General features: G+C 35.4%; 1 protein-coding gene across 7 annotated transcripts; it reads right to left on the reverse strand.

Annotated features, from left to right (window-relative positions):
- Positions 1–2,788: 2,788 nt before the first annotated feature.
- Positions 2,789–21,639, reverse strand: LOC105250503 (MOG interacting and ectopic P-granules protein 1). 7 transcript variants are annotated; one of them, XM_011256647.3, is made up of 10 exons: positions 21,460–21,639; positions 15,747–15,996; positions 13,329–13,431; positions 10,497–12,875; positions 9,120–9,208; positions 7,123–7,260; positions 5,322–5,498; positions 4,842–4,964; positions 3,600–3,704; positions 2,789–3,488 (listed from the first exon to the last, which is right to left on the reverse strand). In XM_011256647.3, exons 3-10 carry the CDS (start codon positions 13,399–13,401, stop codon positions 3,174–3,176), a joined length of 3,399 nt encoding a protein of 1,132 aa, XP_011254949.1. In that variant the 5' UTR covers positions 13,402–13,431; positions 15,747–15,996; positions 21,460–21,639; the 3' UTR covers positions 2,789–3,173. The 7 variants fall into 7 exon arrangements, with proteins under 7 accessions (XP_011254949.1, XP_011254948.1, XP_011254947.1 ...); XM_011256646.3 differs by lacking the exon at positions 21,460–21,639 and having other exon boundaries at positions 15,747–16,063; XM_011256645.3 differs by lacking the exons at positions 15,747–15,996; positions 21,460–21,639 and adding an exon at positions 14,738–15,100.
- Positions 21,640–22,305: the final 666 nt, after the last annotated feature.

Consider the following 22,305-nt stretch of genomic DNA (forward strand, 5'->3'; position numbering starts at 1 on the left):
AGTTATATATATATATATATATATATATATATATATATATATATATATATACATACATACATACATACACATACACATACAGAGTGTTCCAAAGGTCTCAGACCGGTCGAATATTTCATAAACTATGCACTTTAGAAAGAAATGTTTCAGACAAAAGTTGTATGGCTTGAAGGGAGCCATCAGATAGTGGCAATGATTTGACATGGGAGAGTCATTTGAAAGTCACGTGAAGATCACCGTCAATTTCTTAAATGGAACTCCCTATTTTTATTAAATATTCTGGTAGCTCACGTCGAGAGCTTTCCAAAACACTATAATTAAGTTAGTTTTCATTAAGTATTTTCCGAATTATGAGGCTTGAAATTATTTTTTAATTTTACATAAACCGTAAAATATCTTGTAAAATATTCATTTTTCGATTATCTTACCTTAATACTTTTATGTGAGAAAAAAATATATAATTTGCAATTAACAATTACATTTTTTTTTTAAAAACAACTATGTGTTTTCTTTACACCAATTGATTCCTCTCATTATTTTGTACGTAAAAGTATTAAGATGAGATAATCGAAAAATGAATATTTTACTAAATTTTTTATAGTTTATGCAAAATTAAGAAATGATTTCAAGCCTCATAACTCGAAAAATACTCAATGAAGAAATACTTTATTATAGTGTTTTAGAAAGCTCTTGAGATAAGCTACACGAATATGTAATAAAAAATAGGGGGTTCCATTTAAGAAATTGAAGGTGACCTTTACGTCACCTTTAATTTCTTGATTCTCCAAGGTCAAATCATTGCCACTATCTGATGGCCCCCTTCAAGCCATACAACTTTTGTCTGAAACATTTGTTTCTAAAGTGCATAGTTTATGAAATATTCGACCGGTCCAGGACTTTTGAAACACACTGTATATTAAATGAGATCTGAAGTGTAATCTATCAATAAAATATAATAAATTTTTTACAATAATTCATAAATCTGTGCTTGTATTATAATTTTCTTACATAAATGAAATGTCTATCAATATATACAAGGCGTCTTTTTCAATAATGTAATTTTTTTTCCATTTACTCTCATTTTCTTTCTTATTTTTTTACTATGTTTTTAATTCTAAATTTTTTTGGCAAATACTAATGTCTCAGCACATTTAATTTGCTTTAAAAAATATTTTTCAAGAGTTATATATAGCATATATTTTGAATAATCTTAATAGGGAAGAAAAGAAAATGAGATTAATATATTTCTAGAAATACTTATAATTATAGATGCATTATGTAATTATAATTTTTTTATATATATACTTTCTAATGGGGCGGACAAAATATGCTTTGAAAAGTGTAATGGATATATGGGATCGTGCTTTCTTTAGGATCACAAATTTTATTGCGATCTTCAGCGACTAATAGTAATTCTCTCAGTGTAGCGCATATTGCACGAATTTTAGTTCAATGTTGGTACACTTTATTTTTGTAATCATATAATATTGTACAAATTATTACAATAAACTATATATTTCTGTAATTATGTCTGTGTCTCTTAGTTTTTACCAACATGACTTGCCGTAAGCGTTTGGCAAGGTAGCAGAATTAAATAATACAGCCATACAGTGCAAAAAACGCACTATCTTATATTTCTTTTGTCATTGATTACGGTTTTTCCCCCTCTAAAATTATATCCTACAATAACGTACAAAAATTATCGGGACAAATTGAAATTGCTAAATTAAACCCGCGTTAATTTTTTTTAACGACTATCTACATATTGATGTAATCCTATAATCGTTCCGGAGTGTATACAAGAAGAAAATGAAATGAATAGTCTCTTCTTGCACTACACTATTGCTCTATACTATTATAATTTTACATATTTATATATATAATATTTTGTGTCTTTTTTGCCAACATTTTATATTATATATATACATATATAAATGTAGATGTACGCGTTGTGTGCTTAACAGGATCAATGTTCCGTTTTTTATATTCATGTATTATCGTTTATCAGAAAAAATGTATACACGAGTGTGTGTATTTGTGTGCCATCCTATTTTATTGATATATTTCTTTATATTATATTCTATATTAAATGTACATTTTTGTTTGTTCTTATAAGAGCGCAAAAATAAAACCGAATATTTTCTGTTTTTTTTTTTATTACAGTATATACGTGACTAAAGGGGAGGATTCAAACTTATGATATAATATATAGATATACAATTTACACAAGTTTCAATTAAAAAAAAAAAAAAACAGAATTCTTTCTCGACATGTTATATACCATAAATTACTTCGTACACACAGTTTCATGAAATATCATAAATAAAGATGTTACAAATGACGATAATTTCACTGACTGTCGATTTAAAAAAAAACGTATGAGAGCGAAATGAGAGTACAGTATGTATACGGTTTAAAGAATCATATGCTAGCTAGTATACACTTGTCCTTAGTACCTGCGTACTATAGATTCGCGTGACAGTCGAGGGCACTCTGGTCAATTAGTACAATTTATCGCATCGTATATCATTCGGAGACCGCTCCGCGAACATGATGTCCTCTTATCAAATCGGAGAATGGGGGCAGTTTCATTGTCCTGCCAGTCGTCGTAGCATCGATAACAAAATAGAATAAATTCGAATATATATTTATCTTAGAAAAAGAATTTACATTATAGAGAATTCGCTATGTAAGAGAATAATCCGCACGTGGACACTCGAATGTAGACACTCTGTATATCGCGCGCGAGAGAGTCCGTGTTACACAATAGGCGTTTATAGGTCGGGAGTATGCAGCTCTAGGAGTTAACCAAGGAGTCAGACTGAAGGCCACCCTTTAATGTTTTTTTTTTACAGTCTATTTTATGTAGGTCCGATAACAACAATAAAAATTCTTAAATAAATATATCGGTATAATCATTGATGGAATATTATTACGCAGTCAATTAGATTCCTGTCGTCGTGAGAGTCGCGTTTTCTTTTTCTTTTTTTCCTTTTTTCCCCTTTAGGTGTTTTTTTTTCTTTTTTTTAAAACTCGCATCTTAAGCATAGTATACACATGTACACGGCACGTTGATCACTGTGCGTTCGCCAGTGATCGGTATGGAGTACCACAAAGAGTTATATGCGAAATTCGATCGGACAAGACACAAGTATCACTCAAGCTCATCATTGCTATTTTCCTCTGCCTTGAGTCGCGCCGGATCTAGTTGTGGGCTTCGCTGGCTGCGGGATAATCGTAATCTCGTCGTTGATCTTCAATGGTTTTAGAAGCGAATCGTTCGATCTGGACGATGGAGATGCGGGCGCATTCTTTTTATCCATCACTCTCTTCGCCACGACGCTGTGCGCCGAGTACACGTGGTTCTCGAATTGCTTGTACATTCCGAATGTGGCAGTGCAAACTGTACACTTATACGATAGATGTGCCGGCTTCAATGTCATCCCGTGATCTCGAGCAACGTGATTTAATAACTTCCATTGATATACCTGGAAAATCAATATAGCTTTCGATTATTCCTTCGTTGCTCGTGCCTTTGTTATTTTCTTTCTTTCGAAAATAAATACTCTTACTTGAAAAAAAAAGATGTAGAAACTTACCCTGCCACAAGCCGGACAACGACCCGCATCCTTTCCTTTATTCGCCGCTTCTTGCATGCTGGATGTGACCAGCCCGTGAGATCCCAACAAATGTCTCTCCAAACCCTATGAGAAGAGAAATTCAATTATCACGCAATTATTAAGTCGTGAATACATTTGTTAGAAACGCGAAAATTAAAATTTCATTTAAAATTTATATATTATAAAAATTATTTTATTATTGAAATATATAATATATTTTTATTAAAATTATTATTTATTATTGTAGGTAAAATGTGATTTTTTTTGTGTGAAAATATCAATTATGTATTTTATATTCTTCTACGCATACAAATTTAATTATCACGCAATTATTAAACATCGTGAATATATTTGTTAGAAACGGAACGCGAAAATTCAAATTTCATTTAAACTTTATATTTTATAAAAATTATTTTATTATTGAAATATATAATATATTTTTATTAAAATTATTATTTATTATTGTAGGTAAAATGTGATTTTGTGAAAATATCAATTTATATTCTTCTACGCATACAAATTTAATTATCACGCAATTATTAAACATCGTGAATACATTTGTTAGAAACGGCAACGCGAAAATTCAAATTTCATTTAAAATTTATATTTTATAAAAATTATTTTATTATTGAAATATATAATATATTTTTATTAAAATTATTATTTATTATTGTAGGCAAAATGTGATTGTGAAAATATCAATTTATATTCTTCTACGCATACAAATTTAATTATCACGCAATTATTAAACGTCGTGAATACATTTGTTAGAAACGGCAACGCAAAAATTCAAATTTCATTTAAAATTTATATTTTATAAAAATTATTTTTTTATTGAAATATATAATATATTTTTATTAAAATTATTATTTATTATTGTAGGTAAAATGTGATTTTTGTGAAAATATCAATTTATATTCTTCTACGCATACAAATTTAATTATCACGCAATTATTAAACGTCGTGAATACATTTATTAGAAACGACAACGCAAAAATTCAAATTTCATTTAAAATTTATATTTTATAAAAATTATTTTATTATTGAAATATATAATATATTTTTATTAAAATTATTATTTATTATTGTAGGTAAAATGTGATTTTGTAAAAATATCAATTTATATTCTTCTACGCATACAAAAGAGACTTTCTATATTTTAAATATAAAATTAATTAAAAAAAATTTTTCATATTTGATAATTACTAATAAAAATTTTACCTGATCTGTGAAAAATCGGAATTGGCATTTCTGGCAGTTTAATGGAGGTCTATTATAAATCATCTTTGGATGTATTTTCACTTTATGGATCCATTGCATATGATTTCGTAATTGTTCTAGATCCTAAAATAAATATGATAAAATTTAATGTGCAGTACTTTTTGAAAAGATTGATGTGCTATTGCATTATACGCATAGCGTATACATGATAATTATAACATCTGCTATTAATAATTAATCTTATTATACATAATTTTTTGATACAATGTGTAATATGATATGCATATAATCAGAAAGGTATTTTTTATATCATTACCATAAACTTGAAATATAAACTCAATTTGTATAAATTAAGTAAATTCCACCATAAATATAAAAGAGAATTTTGATGGAATTTTTATTTCTTTCTTAAAAATGTATGCAATTTCTGAATGTAGCTTTGATTGAAAAAATAGTGCAGATTTATTGTATATTATTTACCTTAATATATCCATCACAAATTTCACATATAACAAATGTATTTTTTCCTCCAGACTTTGAAGAAGTTCCTGTTCCTGGAATGGAGGTTTGAGATGTTGTACGTGGTAATGGAGTAATAGATATACTCGGTTGACTCAATAGCTTCGCTGTGGGATTTTTCGGACTGGATGTTGTGTTCTGAAAAATATAAAATGTTTCTGTTATTTAGAATCCAAAAATTCGCCAATATATAATGTTACTTTTACAAATCATATACTGACAAATATCTTTCATTAGTAATATCCACCTGAAAAATCTTACAACTCAAAGTAATACATTTCTTAGATTGCTCTATGTTTACATAATGTGTATGTGTATGCGTGTGTGTATTCTTTCATCACATTTTGTAACTAAAAATTATAATTTTATCTTTTTCGAAAAGCCTAATAATTATTTTTATTTTTATTACTTTTAAATATATCAAAATAATCCATTCTCAATATTATTGATTTTTTTCTAATGACTATGTAGCAATTTATTACTTTCCAAATATTAAGATAAATATCTATTAATATCTATTTGTTGGCAAAATAATATTCATATATTAGTATAATCATGTACTATTATGTCCACACGAACCAAAGGGTGAAAAATATTGAGATGTGTAGACGTATATTGTTTTAATACTATACAGGGTGTCCCATTTTAATGTCCCACCCCAAATAACTTTCTTATTTTTAATTTTAGAAAAAGATATTTCAGACAAAAGTTGTATGGTTTCTAGGGGGACATAAGATGCCATTAGTTTGATCTTGAAGAGTCACATGAAGGTTACGTGAAGGTCATTTTGAATTTCTTAAATGGAACACCCTATATATTTTTGCATGTCTTGTAGCTTATATCTCGATAGTTTTACAAAACGCTATAATAAATTATTTTTCCATAAAGTACTTTTCGAGTTATGAGGCTTGAAATCATTTCTTAATTTTAATCATAAAATATCTTGTAAAATATTCATTTTTCGATTATCTTACCTTAATACTTTTATGTACAAAATAATGAGAGGAATCAATTGGTAATGAAAACATACAGTTGTTTATAAGAAAAAATATGGAATTGTTAATTGTATATTACATATTTTTTCTTCGAAACAACTATGTGTTTTCTTTATACCAATTGATTCCTCTCATTATTTTGTACATAAAAGTATTAAGATAAGATAATCGAAAAATGAATATTTTACAAAATATTTTATGGTTTATGTAAAATTAAGAAATGATTTCAAGTCTCATAACTCGGAAAGTACTCAATGAAGAAATACTTTATTATAGTGTTTTGAAAAGCTCTCGAGGTAAGCTACAAGAATATGCAAAAATATATGGGGTGTTCCATTTAAGAAATTCAAAATGACTTTCACGTAACCGTCATGTGACTCTTCAAGGTCAAACTAATGACACCACCTTATGTCCCCCTTGAAACCATACAACTTTTGTCTAAAACATCTTCTTCTAAAATTAAAAATAAGAAAATTATTTGGGGGGTGGAACATTAAAATGGGACACCCTGTATATACCATTAATATTATAAAGATATACATAATTGATCCATAAGTATAAATATATGAGGAAGTATGTTGGTTGTACATTAAGTGTTAAATCTTCTAAGAGTCTTTCTACTGCAAATTCTTTTGATTATGATCAGAGACAAATTAAACAATATTAAAAAGCCTTTTTTTGCACCTCTGCAAAACACATGCGATCTCACATATATCACGAAATCAGTTATATACTTTCTCCCCGGTTACTTTCCAATATTTATTTACCTGTGATGAGGACAACCTAGACAGAGAGTCGATAACGTTGGGTACAAGTGCAATTGGTGTGGGTTGACCGGAACTGCCGCCGCTACTGCTACTCACCCCCGAGACAGCCGACATGACAGTCCCAGAACCACCCACCACCTACCACCACCCATATATCTTTTTTACTAGTTCTTGGAGCCTCGAGTGTATTTAAAGTGTGACAATTTCAATGTATATAGGGTGTCCCATTTTAATGTCCCATCCCAAACAACTTTCTTTAATTTTAGAAATTTTGGAATTTTTAATTTTAGAAAAAGATGTTTCAGACAAAAGTTGTATGGTTTCAAGGGGGACATAAGGTGGTGTCATTAGTTTGATCTTGAAGAGTCACATGAAGGTTACGTGAAGGTCATTTTGAATTCCTTAAACGGAATACCCTATATATTTTTGCATATTCTTGTAGCTTATCTCGAGAGCTTTCCAAAACACTATAAATAAACATTTTTTCATCAAGTACTTTTCGAGTTATGAGGCTTGAAATCATTTCTTAATTTTACATAAACTATAAAATATCTTGTAAAATATTCATTTCTTGTAAAATATTCATTATCTTACCTTAATACTTTTATGTACAAAATAATGAGAGAAATCAATTGGTGTAAAAAAAAAACATAGTTGTTTCGAAGAAAAAATATGGAATTGTTAATTGCAAATTATATATTTTTTCTTAAAAACAACTGTATGTTTTCTCTCTCGAGATAAACTACAAGAATATGCAAAAATATATAGGGTGTTCCATTTAAGAAATTCAAAATAACCTTCATGTAACTCTTCAAGGTCAAACTAATGACACCACCTTATGTCCCCCTTGAAACCATACAACTTTTGTCTGAAACATCTTTTTCTAAAATTAAAAATAAGAAAGTTATTTGGGATAGGACATTAAAATTGGACACCCTGTATACACGTTTTCACATTAAAAAATCGGAAAAGCGTACAAAATTTATACAAAAATTATTATATTTCTACTACTACGTCTACTACTCGTTAATAAATTACTTAAGTGTAATAGACATATTACTAGGATTTAATTATTCTCATTGTAATTTTTAATCAAGAATTAACGTAGGAGTTTTCTTGCAAATATTTGGTATATATACTAAATAAAAAATAATTCTTTCTAAATTAAAATAATTAAAAATATTTTTTTTTACTAAAAAATTTAGCTCATAAAATTAATGTTTATATCAAGCACAAGAAAATTTGGCGAGTTATAATTGAAAGCTTGTCCACCCTTGTTCTGATTCCAATTTGTATGGTATTCATAAATATAGTTTAACATTTATTCATAAATTTCAATCAACTTTTATATAGTTTATGCTATTCTGCCTTTGTTGGAAATTGTTATGTAAAATATCAATTTGTAATATAAGATACGCTCTTATACCTAAACAATTCAACAGATAGTATTACAGCATAGTCTTGTAATGTACAGATATACGTATAATTTAATATGAGAAAAATACTTGAAACTTGTATAATGTATAAAATGTGGCGTTCTCAAACTTATATTATTCGAATTTAAAATTAAGAAAGGGCATGACACTTGTCATCGATTCTCATCACCCTTTCAATCATATTAAAAATATGATATTTGATAAAAAAATATGATATTTAAAAATATCTCATATTAAAAAAAAATATGGCAGCCTATAAGAAATTATATATCCAATTGTTTGTTGTGTGTGCAAAGTTTTCTTATAACAACGATAAATATATGCGGCCATGTTTGCAACATGAATAATATTTTAAATTAAAAACTCGTTTAACTCATTTATTGCAACATATTCTCTCTTTGATATCCTTTGAAGAACGAGTTTATAACTTTTAGGCCGCTTGAATTTTGGCGATCAAGTTTTACTTTTCACAATTTAATTCGCTAAATTTAATTGTTAGTGTTTGCGTATATGCGTAGCAAAAAATATACATCTGTGAAAAATAAATGCTGCTGTTTTTACCTGGAATATTTGATTACTACCAAACTGGTATGACGTGGGTACCAATAAACCGGACGATGTAGGACGATACATCATTCCTGCAACATTATCTGAAATACGATTTATCAACATTACATAATATGTAAAAATGTTGTCTCTGAAAAATATAAAGGGTGTTTCAGACCACCCATACCACCCATTTAAAAACTAGAGAAGTGGTTATTTTAAAAAAGTAAAAACATTTTCTTTATAAATCGGGTGCGATCTATCGAATGGTGATATTTTCAACTTCTGGTTCCGGCCGGAAATATGATTGTGATTCAGACCGGAAGTGCATTTTTTTAAACGGAACCCCCCATTTTTCATTGAATATTCTTGTAGCTTACCTCGAGAGCTTTCCAAAACATTATAATAAATTATTTTCCATGAAGTACTTTTCGAGTTATGAGGCTTGAAATAATTTCTTAATTTTACATAAACCATAAAATATCTAGTAAAATATTCATTTTTCGATTATCTTACCTTAATACTTTTATGTACAAAATAATGAGAGGGATCAATTGGTGTAAAGAAAACATACAGTTGCTTTTAAGAAAAGATATGGAATTGTTAATTGCAAATAACATATTTTTTCTTAGAAACAATTATGTGTTTTCTTTACACCAATTGATTTCTCTCATTATTTTGTACATAAAAGTATTAAAGTAAGATAATCGAAAAATGAATATTTTACAAAATATTTTATGGTTTATGTAAAATATCTTGTAAAATATCTTGTGACCATAAAATGCCTTGTAAAATATTTATTTTTCGATTATCTTACCTCAATACTTTTATGTATAAAATAATGAGAGGAATTAATTGGTGTAAAGAAAACATACAGTTGCTTTTAAGAAAAGATATGGAATTGTTAATTGCAAATAATATATTTTTTCTTAGAAACAATTATGTGTTTTCTTTACACCAATTGATTCCTCTCATTATTTTGTACATAAAAGTATTAAGGTAAGATAATCGAAAAATGAATCTTTTACAAGATATTTTATGATTTATGTAAAATTAAAAAATGATTTCAAGCCTTATAACTCGACAAGTACTTCATGGAAAAATAATTTATTATAGTGTTTTGGAAAGCTCTCGAGGTAAGCTACAAGAATATTCAATGAAAAATGGGGGGTTCCGTTTAAAAAAATGCACTTCCCGTCTGAATCGCCTATTTCCGGCCGGAAGCAGAAGTTGAAAATATCACCATTCGATAGAGCGCACTCGATTTATAAAGGAAATGTTTTTACTTTTTTGAAATAATCACTCCTCTAGTTTTTAAATGGGTGATACGGATGATCTGAAACACCCTGTATATTCTCTTCTGTATTATTGCGAGTGTTTATCAAGATTTACCTTGCCGCATTGTAGTAGCACCTGGTCGCAAAGTTTTCAGGTCGGAATATCTCGGTTGCATCGGTGGCCGCCCTCTTCCACGACCTGTGATCGGCGCCGGTAATAGTTTAGGTAGCAACGGTTGCGGACCCTTAGCGCTCATCGCCATAGCAGCGAGCGCATTTGGATTAGTAGGGCCGACAGGTCGCGCACGATTCAATCTGGGTATCTTGGCCGGGGGCTCCCAATCCGCGGCAGGCTCCAAGTTTCTTTCCGGTCTAAATTTCTTGGTACAGGCCAAAATATGCCGTGTCAATTTGCCCTTCTGATTGTCCTCGAACGGACAATTGGGACACTGATGGAAAGCCGGGCCGCGTTCCAGTCTACCGCGAGTATTGTGCTCCGCCTCCATGTGATACAGAATATCGTGGGGACTGCGGACCTCCATCGGACAGAAGTTACACTTGTAAACGTAGTTGCGCATATGCGGGGTCTCTAGATGATGCTGCATGACTAATGTCGATTCCGTTTTGAAACTACAGAACTCGCATTTCTTCATCTCTAAGTGGAATGGTTCGTTATTCTCTTTACTAAACTCTAGATTCTTGATAAGCGAATTTATAGCTAATTGAGTCTCGGCCGATGTGCTACCCTTGCCCTGCTTACGCTTTTGAGTCCGTAAGAGATCAGTTTGCACAAACTCCTGTACAAGATTCATCCCGATCTGCATGAAAAACTTGCCCAATGGTAAGTCGAAGTACGTCGGTACTTTATTTCTGTCATCCTGCCTCAGTTCGCTCTGCCTGTCGCTTATACTACTGAATCCATGATCGGTCAGGTCTATGGAATTGTCACTTCCTCTGTCATCTCCGTCTCTCTTGCTTCGTCCCTCGCTCTCACTCTCGTCAGACTTTTCATTGATTTTCTTAATAATATCCAAGGAATCTTCCTTATACTCCTCGTTATCCTTCTCATCGACGACTCGTTTCGACTTCTCCTCCTTTTCTCTTTCCTCGATGCTTTTCTCCAATTTGGTGACGAATTCCTTTAATGGTCTTAGAGGCGGTTTCTCGTATACGTAAGGTACTATGAAGGATGGTGCTTCAACTACGAACATGTCATCAGTCAGAGTCGGTAAAATCGGCGGTACTGTGGTCGGCGTAACCGTGGTCATACTACTGGCTTTTGGACTCAGCTGTGCCGTCTTTGAAGTCATTGGTACTGGCGTAATGGTCGTCCTCATATTGGGATACATTGTCTGCGTTGTCATGCCTCCTACTGGGACAACTGAAAATGAGCTAGAATTGGAGATAGAATGATGAGGCTTGCTGTTGCTCACGGGGACCCCACCGCGGCCTGAAAGAATCGAATTTGTATCTATTATGACTAATGTAGGTTCCTTTTTGCCACCTTTGATGGATTTGCTACCAGCGGCAATCTCCACCAGGCGTTTAGTATCATTAACGACGATGGTGGTTTTACTACTGTTCTTCACTGGCGACTTCAATTTCGAATTCTCCTTGTCTTTACTATCGATACCAGCTAATGGATCCTCCGGTTTAATCTCTTCTATATCAGATCCATCGTCATCCACTTCCTCCTCTATCTCCTTTTCTATGTAACTTGTTCGTTTAATATTGCGCGAACTTCTTCTCGGCGTAATACTACTAAGATCTATTTGTTTTCGCGGTTTTCTCTGCTTCGTGGGATCCTTCAGAGCACGCGGATCCGCATTATGACCATTATTCTTCGCGTTATCTGTTATCTCCTCGATATCTGGACTGTCATAGCTTCCATTCTCCTCGCAGAGCTTGACATCCGTCTTCTCCATGCTGCTGTCAGCGAGTTCACTACTGTCACAGCTACAGTTTGACGACATATCATTGTCTTGCTTGTCGACAATCTTTTTCGAAATGAACACATCGTCATTATCCAATTGTATTTCTGTAATGCTTTCATCGAGACACTCAACATCGGAGTTATTACTCTGTTCGTCTACCTCCATAGCTTCACAAGATGTGTTTTTGCACTCTGATTCAGTTTTAGACACTTCACTAGAATTGTTCGTCTCACTCACACCATCGGACAATTTGGATACTTTAAAGTCATTTTTCGAGTCAAATGCATCACCCTCTTTATCATAATTACCTACTGCTTCATTTTGCTCACTATCTTCATTTTTTCTTTCTTGACCCTCGATTTCTCTCTCATCCTCGTCATCATCATCATCATCATCATCCTCATCTCCGTCCTCTTCATCATCCCCTTCCTCTTCATCACCTTCTTCATCTTCGGTGACAAATTCCTTCAATATATTCTTGCCCATGTTGTCACTGATGTCCATGTATTCTTCATTGTCAACGCTATAGTTCCCGTTGACACCATTTGGAATAATCATATCTGCAAATAATCATGAAACATTTAATACATAATCATTCATCAATAGATAAATAATCTCCATTTCAGCACAGTAACAACAAATACGTGTCATATTAAAGTTGCAATTCAAGAAAATCAGTATCTTACAATCGAAGAACTATACAATTCCAAAACTGCTACCTTTATCGCAGTTAGAAAAAATCACACAATTACGCAACGAGACCCCGCAACTTTCCCACGTCACTCTGACGCGAGTCTTCAGGTCACAAGGTAACGAGAAAAAGTTACCCACAATTACCAGTCAGCGGATCATGAAAATGTACAAAAGTGTGTCAAACAACTAGGTCCCCATTTCTCACAGAAGTCACATGGAGAATTCCTCTGAACGAGGGAAAGCTCTACAAGTCCGGAGGCTTCTTTGGAAGACTCGAGGGTGCTCGTCGATATCACGTCCCAACCAGTCATCATGCTCACCTTTCAGGTGCCTGTCGGGACTACCGTTCCGAGACGAGTCCTTGATACCAGGCTCCTCCAACGTGCCTTCCATGAGTCCACCGCGGTCCGCCTCGCAGTCGATCTAAACAACGAAACGATATCACTCGCTGATGACAATCCGGCGAGAAGGACGCGAGGAGCTCTCCACCTCCTCGAGGCAGCCAGCCAGGTAGGTTGATAGGCGCGCGGGGGTGAGGGGAAGTCAGGGCGGGGGGGGGGATTTTTAGCGGGGCCGAATTTTTCAAAATGGCGCAGCGAATTCCGCTCTCGCTCCCATAACCAACAAACTTCCGACCAGCCGAGCTGGAAGAGGGAGGGAGGAGAGAGATAGATAGATAGAGAAAGAGAGAGAGAGAGTCTTCTAGAGCAAGGGCGACGATGATGATGGCGTCGTCCGAGGCTCCAGGTCCCCAGGACCCGTCTTCTGTCTCTAGCGTTACTCTTTAATTCGTCTCTCGTCGCCAACGAGTCCGTCGTGCTGCACGCGCGAACAAACTGACGAGCAAACGGATGTACGGACGGACGGAGGGACGGACGGACGGACGGACGGACGAATGGATGGATGGATGGACGGACGGACGGACGGACGAACGGACAGACTGACGAACGGACGGACAGACGGACGGATCGACGAACGGACGGACGGACGCGCAAACCAACGGGTGGGTATCCCAGAGTCCTGGCTCTCTAGCGTCGTCTCCCAGTCAGTCACCTGCGTACGCAAGTACTAGTGCTAGTCAGTCATTCCGTCAGCCAGTCTCTATCCTTCATATCTCTCTCTCTCTCTCTTTCTCTCTCGCTCTTCTCTCTCAACCTCCTACACTCGAGAGACCTCGCGGGGTGTACATGTATATCGTACGCAGTCGGCGCGCGCGCGCGCACTAGGCTTCTAACAAGGCGTCTAACACGCTGCTGACGATGATAGAACGATCTGTCAATCACGAGTCACCCGATACACACCGTATCTGTGTCCTGGATCCACGAGAGGGTTCTCGGGGTGACTAGGTGTATACGGACAGGATATCGCCCGCGGGTACGTCGTCGTCCACAGCGTGACGTTCACGAGTCCTTTCGCGACGTACCCCGGCGTCGATCGGGGGAAAAAAGCGAGGGGGGGATGGGAGCGAGGAGGGCCGGTCGTCTGGGGACGAGGGGAGGAGAGAAAGAGGGAGAGAAGAGGTCGGCGAGGATCTCAGCCGATCCCGGAGACGTCGCGTCCACCTAGAACACTGGAGGTTAACGACGACCTCTCTCCGGGACGGGTGACCCGAACGCGAGCGTTTGACAGCTCGGTCCTCGCCGGCCCGCTCGCGAGGAGGAAAGATCTATCTATCCCTCCCTCGAGGCATTATTGTCTTTCCCCAACCGAGGCGCACGGTATCACTAACCTGATACATCCCGCACCGAGATACAATCGTCCCCTCCCGAGCTCCAAGCGAGGTGCACCGTCGCCGCGTCTTGGCGCGCGCTCTTCTGCACTCCTTCTACACTTTTCCCCCTCTCTCCCTCCAGCCTCTCTCGCGAGTGGCGAGAGGATTCTGTCCTGGGTGTCCCGAGTATATGGGAGGTGTTTACCGCGTCGAAGGCGAAGGACCCTCGTCCTGGCGCCGTCCCGAGGACGAGACCCGTGCGCGCTTCACCCTCGTAAGGGGGCGTTCTCTGACTGTCTCGCGCGCGCGCGCGCGAAATCGAGGGATCCGTCGCGGAGGATCTCGTCAGGAAGATGCGCTCTCTCGCGCGAAAGATGTACTGCTGGACGCGACGACGCGCAGGAGCGCGGGGGACAGACAGAGAGGGGAAGGGGAAGGGGAAGGAGAGAGAGAGAGAGAGAGAGAGAGAGAGAGAGAGAGAGAGAGAGAGAGAGAGAGAGGAAGAGAGAGACGCGCACGCTAGAATGTAATAGCTCGTTCACGACAACGCGACTTAGGTCGCGGTCACACGTAGCGAGGGGAATCATCAGCATCATTATCATCATCATCATCATCATCGAGTCCATTCTCGACTCCTCTACACATCTCCCCAGGCTTCTTCCCACTGATCCCCAAACATGCATCGTTCATTCAGTCTCAAGACGCGAAAAGTGCAACTCAGACAGCACACATGTCCAAAAGACATCTAAAAGACGACTTAAAGACGTCTTAAATCCTTTAGACATCTTTTGGCCCTTTTGTGCTGTCTGGGCAGCTACTGCTGATCGCCTCTTCCGAGAGATTGAGGTTAATTTCTAGGACTTTTGCCCCTTTCGAGATACAATTAACGTTCTCTCTCGCTCCCTCTATCTATCTCTTTCTCTCTTTCTCTCTCTCTCTCTCGAGACTCGACTGATCGTTCGTTTAACTTCAAGCAGACGACTCTGTCGAGAGAGAGAGAGAGCATCTCCGGTCGATGCATACTCACCTAGAAATGAAGAGTAAGATGAGGAGGAAGAAGACCACGGCGACAACGGGGTTGCCTACGCGAACGTTGGACGGCGCGACATGATCGCGTGCATCATCCGCGATCCTCCTCGTCGGCGGCGACGACGGTGATGATGACGTTCGGGCCGTTCGCTGCGCGCGGCAGTAGTCAAATCGAGCACTATTCCGATGTTACTCGTTCGTTCACAAGTCGCGGGGGAGCACGATTACGCGATTTATATTCACAAAACCTGTAAATAGAGCGAACACATTCATCGCTAACGATTGGCACACTAGAGGGCAGGCGCGACGGGACGGGAAGCGTGAAAAAGTTATGCGTCCCAGGATCGTAGCTCGGGGTAAAGGCCCGTCCACAAACGAACCTGCATATCCGCGTAAGATGCATGGAAAAATCGACCAATCGCGCGTCAGATGCGAAAGCGATATACAGGGTGTATCCTTTATATCGAACGCGTGATTGGGACAAGAATTATCATTCTACTGCCAAGAAAAGATTGCTCAGTTTATTTTTTTTTTTTTTAAGCAATAGTTTCCTTCAGCAAAGAATATATTCTTGAGAATAAGCTTCAAATATACTCATAAAAAGGGTTAGAAAATTATCATTTACTCGAATGAAGAATTTATTTAACAAATTAGTTTCAATAGCAAAGGCGCTTCCTTCTTCTTATATTTATTTTTATTTTTACTTCATGCCTTTTATATAATAAATTTTTTATAAAATAATTTTTATAAAATAATTTTTATAAAATAATTTTGTATAATAAATAAATAAATGTGTCATCGACACTCGACGCTCGACTCGTATTGCTATCGAAACTAATTTGTTAATTTTATATTTCGAGTCTCTTATACCTTTATTAAGAATTTATTTTCTCTTCAAGAATATTGTAAAGTTGTATCAAAGAAAAATCAAACTTACTTTACGTTAACTCTTGTAATAAGCAAACTAAATTTTTATTTTTTAATATTCTTGATTAAAATACTGCACTTGCTAAAATTCAGAATATATTCAATTAAATTTAATGCTTGTAGTAAACTTATGATATATTTGCGGATATACAAACTTACGATTACTTGAAATAAATAATATTTACTTGAATAAAGTATACATTTTTCTCTGTGTATCTTGTGCGAATGGATGAAATTAGGTCTTACAATTTTTCCTTTTTTTTTAATAAGAAATCAGGAGAGGAGATGAGAAGGTACTTTTGAGAGAGAGAGAGGGGGGAGAGAGAGGGGGGAAAGAGAGAGAGAGAGAGAGAGAGAGAGAGAGAGAGAGAGAGAGAGAGAGAGAGAGAGAGAGAGAGAGAGAGAGAGAGAATGATTGGATATTATAGAAAAAATTATATGATATTCCGTTTGCGCGATTTGCGTATTAATCACTTCTCTGAGAATATTATCCTTCAGAAAAAAGATATCCTTATTATCCTTCAGAAGAAAATATACAATAAATGGGGATATAATATTATATTTCACTTTTATGACATTAAAACAAAACAAAAAAATAAAATTTGATATCTTAATGTCGTTGTTTACGCATCCAACGGGGAAGTGATTAATTGTTAAACAATGTCATTGTGTCGCAAAAGGAAACGTGCGATACTCTAAACATTTTTCAATCCTTAAATGTTCTCGATTCTCATCGTTGACTGAAAAACAGACTGGTTTTTACCACAAGAGTTCTCCAGTTATAGGAGGATAAAGCAATTAATTAATTAATTAAAAATATAACCGGATATTAATTTTTGTAATACTTGAAGTTCTATATCCGAGAGAACGAGCGTATGCTCTTTTTTTGTGGAACATCTCGTGGCGGTGTCCCACGTTTCCTCCAGAGTTGGACGATTGCGGCAAACGCGAGGTGTATTTGTGTGCATATAAATGTGAGGGCGAACACTCGTTTGAAATCAATTTCGGGGTTCTCATCTTCTCTGCATGACGCTTTTAACTGTTGAAATCGTTACAGTGCGTCGACGGTACATACAGCGTTGCCAAGTTTACACGCAAAATCAATGCCGTATAATAAAAGTAATAATAAAGCCGTTAAGTAAAAACGAATCCTCGTATGCTAAATAGCTCTTTTTTTTCTTGTCGTAAGAATGTCGGCAGAATGCTCTCAGAAATCGCTACCGACCAAATACATCTCCCTGCGCAATATCCTAATCCTTGAATAACAATTTAGACAATCCCGCATCTCGATATATTTCTCTCAGAAACGTGGATCTGGGGAAAATATATCGAGTCAGTGGCTTTTTCATTGAGTTACATCGAGCGACTTTATTTCTTTGCGAACGAAATCCAAGCAAAGAATATCTAAATGTATTAAAGATGCTTCCTGCATATGTATAGGTCGGCAATAAAATCTTTTAAACTTTTGCGTTGCATGAGAGAATTTCTAGGTCAATAACTACATAAAAAGAAAAATTGAAAGGATCGATGCAAGAATGAGATAATTCCATAATATTAAAGTTTATTTTTTTAAACCTTCTATACTTTTATAAAAAATATTACGATTTAAAACACTTGAAGAGAATGTATAATGAAGATTATATTATAAAGCTTTTTTTTTAATTTAAAATGATTTCAGAATAAATCCTTTGATCTCTCTAAAAAAAAAATTCATTTTAAATACAATTTTACATTTGAAGTGGATCTTCATTGACTTACCTAATTCTTGCATTAAAACCTACAATTTTAATCGTAGTCAATTAAAACCGTTATTTAAAGCTGCTAGAGTTGACCTTTCATCGCTCGCGTTTATAATAGTTATATTTGCGTAAAAAATTGTTTCCTTCCTTTACCATCGCGACATTTGTGACATTTGATTATAATGTTTTTTCGTTAGTGAAAAATAATTCCTGCAATTTATCGCACGAAGTTGGTCGTTTTAATTTTCCTCTTTTCATCGAACGATATTTTGGAGGAAAAAAAAGCAAAAAAATTATACTTATGGCGTTTCTAATCCCTTAAGGCGAGAAGCAAGCAAAGGAGAAGGAAGCAAACGTGTTGGAAACAGCAACGTGCGTTTCTCACGATTTCACCATATCTGTTTAACACGCGTAATTCAATCTCTCCGTTATACTTTTACCGTGGTAAACACAAGTTTAGAATTTACAGCGATATTTCGCGGAAAGCTTTTAATTCAATAATAAAATAAATAATAATAAATAAAATACATTGAAATGAAAAATATTCCCTTATACAATCCTGTACAATCCAGAGCCGATAAATTAACGAGATCATCGCGCTAAAGCTTCGAGCAAGATTATAATTAATTAATATATTAAACATCAATAAATTCATTGTACATTCGATGTCATGTAATATGCTAAAATAGAAGCTATAATTAACAAGTACTTAAACGTGAGTATGTAAACCGTTCATTGTCTCGCGAATAATCAATTTTGGGAAGAAAGAAAACTTCAATTTTCATAGAGTAAATTTGCGCTTAAAGTTGACATTTAAAATTAGCATTTAAAATTTGCGCTTAGAAAGCGTTTTAAAAATGAGGATCCTTTAAATCTATAATGATCGGACGATAAATTATAAATTTTCAATTGTCAATTTCAATTAAGGCAGTTTATATTGAACCTAATTATTATTTGATAAAATCAATTTCAGACTTTTTTTTAAAATAAATTTATCAAACTTGATCGTTCCTATTAATGATGTTAACGTAAAAAGAAGCTTGTGTAAATAACGAGGCCAGTGTCCTGATTCTATTATAAACGATGCGAGAATATCTTGTTGCAGTGCTAAAGTTGTAGGGGTATCGCGATTCTTCAATTCTTTTACCCAATTTCTCATTAGAGTAAAAGAGAAAGGTGAAAACAATTATAGACGTAAACATTAAAGGGACTGATCGAGATGAATTATCATCCGAAGAATGCAGATAAGGAATGTGCAAGGTCCACAGAGTTATGTAAGAAATCATTCTTATCTTTACGAAATTTACACGTCACAAGCAATAATGTAATGTAAAATAAAGAAGAAAAATATTCGAGCAAATAATTTAACGAAACGAAGAAATTTGGGACTCGGACGCCAGACGCAGACGCTACTGTTTATCATTCGAACTCACCGTCTAGCCTCCATTTTGGGATCCTTGTTTACCGATGCAAACGTACCCATTGTTGCTCTCTAAAAGTGAATCAGTGTATTATCACTGAAAAACAGTAAATAATCACTGATTACAGCAGTTATAAGTACAGCACTGTAAATCAGTGATATTTTATTGAAAGAATCAGTTAATAATTTTGACTGTTTCAATCAGTAATATTTCTCAATATCAGTAATATTTTTTTCGTTATTGTCAGTAATATTAAACTATAATTCATCTCTCTATCTATTTCATGTAAAATTAAAAATTTTATTTATATTTACTAAATATTTATTATATTAAAAATTTTATTTTATTTATATTACATGCATATTGAACTTGTTATTTTAAATAGATAACGAATGAATAATTTTTATTAAGTCACCAGACATTTATTTGTCCGACTTATAAATATCGATTTAATATTTGTAGCCTCTCTATTGAGATTATATCAGAAATTAAATCCAAGTAATACTTTTAATTTTATCTGTCGCTCTTTCCAAATTTTATTTCATTCTTATGACTAAAACTAAATACGAGAGAGATAACGATCGTAGTGGTAAACGAACGAACTGATTACTGGTTTTACAGTGAAATTTACTGGTTTTATAGTGAATTTTATTTTAACTGACCATAATCAGTGAGATAAAATGAGATAAAGTTAAAAAAAAAAAAAAAAAAAAGCGTTTTTACTGAAAATCAGTAAAATACTCACCGATTCTCAGTGAAATCTTATTTTACTGGAAATAATGTAATCGACCAAAATTAGCGAAAAAAATTTTTTCTTTATTTGTTACAGGTAACAAATAAACAAAAAATTTTCTAGCCAAAGCTAGTTTTTTTTTCTAGCCAAAGCTTTTTTTGGCTAGTTAAAACTAGCCAAAAAAAATTTTCGTTTATTTATTACAGATAACAAATAAACAAAAAAATTTTTCGGCTCGTTTCAGTCGAATACATTACTTCCAATGAACTTTTGATTAACAGACTAGCGATATTAAGATAATTTACAAATCTTATCTTACTGTTTAAATTGCTTTTATTTTCACTGATTCACTTTTACAGAGTACGGCCTTGCATCGAGATATCGAGGAGAGGAGGTTGCCACACATACGTGCGATTCGTCCGCACAAGCGGATCTCACGCTTAGAAGAGACGTGAGGGGGGAGGGGGCGCACGGGCACCTGGAGAACGCGACACGATCCTGATCGCATCGCGCTCGGGACAATCTGGGAGAGAAAAGGAAAAAAAAAGAAAAAAAAAAAAAGAGGGGAAAAAGGCACGTAAAAAATCTGACAGATTAAGCGATTCGATACGCGATCGCATACGTGCTCCGGAGACACGCGTTTTTCCCTCTCCCTCGCTCCCATGTACACACACGCAGGCACGCAACTGTCATCCTGTCACGCACGCGAGCGTCAACTGGTCGGAGCTCCCGCCATTTCTTGTCGCGACAGCCACGACACGACGTGTCGTGGCCGTCCAACAGCTGCCGGCGTCGTCGTCATCCCCCCTGGACGACGTCGGGCCGGACGATCGCTGCACGACGACGATCGTCTTGCGTCGGGTTGCCGCGCTTATTTAAATTCCCACTGACCGTGTGTCGTCCGGCGAGCACCCGCGGCGGTACAGGCGGCTCCGAGAGTCGTCGAGGGCGCGATAGGTCGAGGATGATTCGTGGCGAGGGCCCGTGAACCCGCTTCTGCACTCGCGTGTTTATACTCCAGACGCGACGCGGACGTCAGCGATCCGCTCCTCTTACCACCGTCGACGAAACTGCGCCAAGATGGCGGAGCGCGAATGGCCGGTCACGTGATACGATGCGACGTTTTAATGACGTATCGCGTGGCGCGCGTTAAAGGGCCGGCGAAGCGGCCAATAGCGCTCATCGCATGCTTGTCACGTGACCGAGCGCACGTGCGTGTCCAATGAGAGCGATGCTTCCTTAAAAATAAGGGCGATCCGCGATCGAAATGAGGGAATAGAGATGGATAAGATTGTTGGATTTTAAATTCGTTGGAGCATCCGTCTTTGTTGATGTTAAGGATGTTTTATATCTATTTTCAAAATATTGAGAATTTCATGAAAATTGTACAGAATGTCCTTATATATGTTTAGAATCTTTAGTACAATTTTTAAATCGATTCACTAAAGCGTTCACAAGTTATAAGGATTTTAATTTGCACCGAATTAACATATGTTCTTATGGGAAACGTATAACCACGTCGATTCAAATGACAAAAACACATGTCTAGTTTAACATTCTAAGAAAAGTTAAAGTAAATCTTCAAATAATCTTGAACTTTAACATACAAAATAATCATAATTAAAGTCAAATGTTTCTATTACAAATAATTAAAGTTAAAATAATTACTATTATAAGTTAATGTTCTACAACAATTCTTACGAGTTTCTGTAACTATTTTTTCATGTAATTTTTAAT

This window comes from Camponotus floridanus, unplaced genomic scaffold (assembly GCF_003227725.1).
Source record: "Camponotus floridanus strain SB8 unplaced genomic scaffold, Cflo_v7.5 scaffold65, whole genome shotgun sequence".
Taxonomy (NCBI): domain Eukaryota; kingdom Metazoa; phylum Arthropoda; class Insecta; order Hymenoptera; family Formicidae; genus Camponotus; species Camponotus floridanus.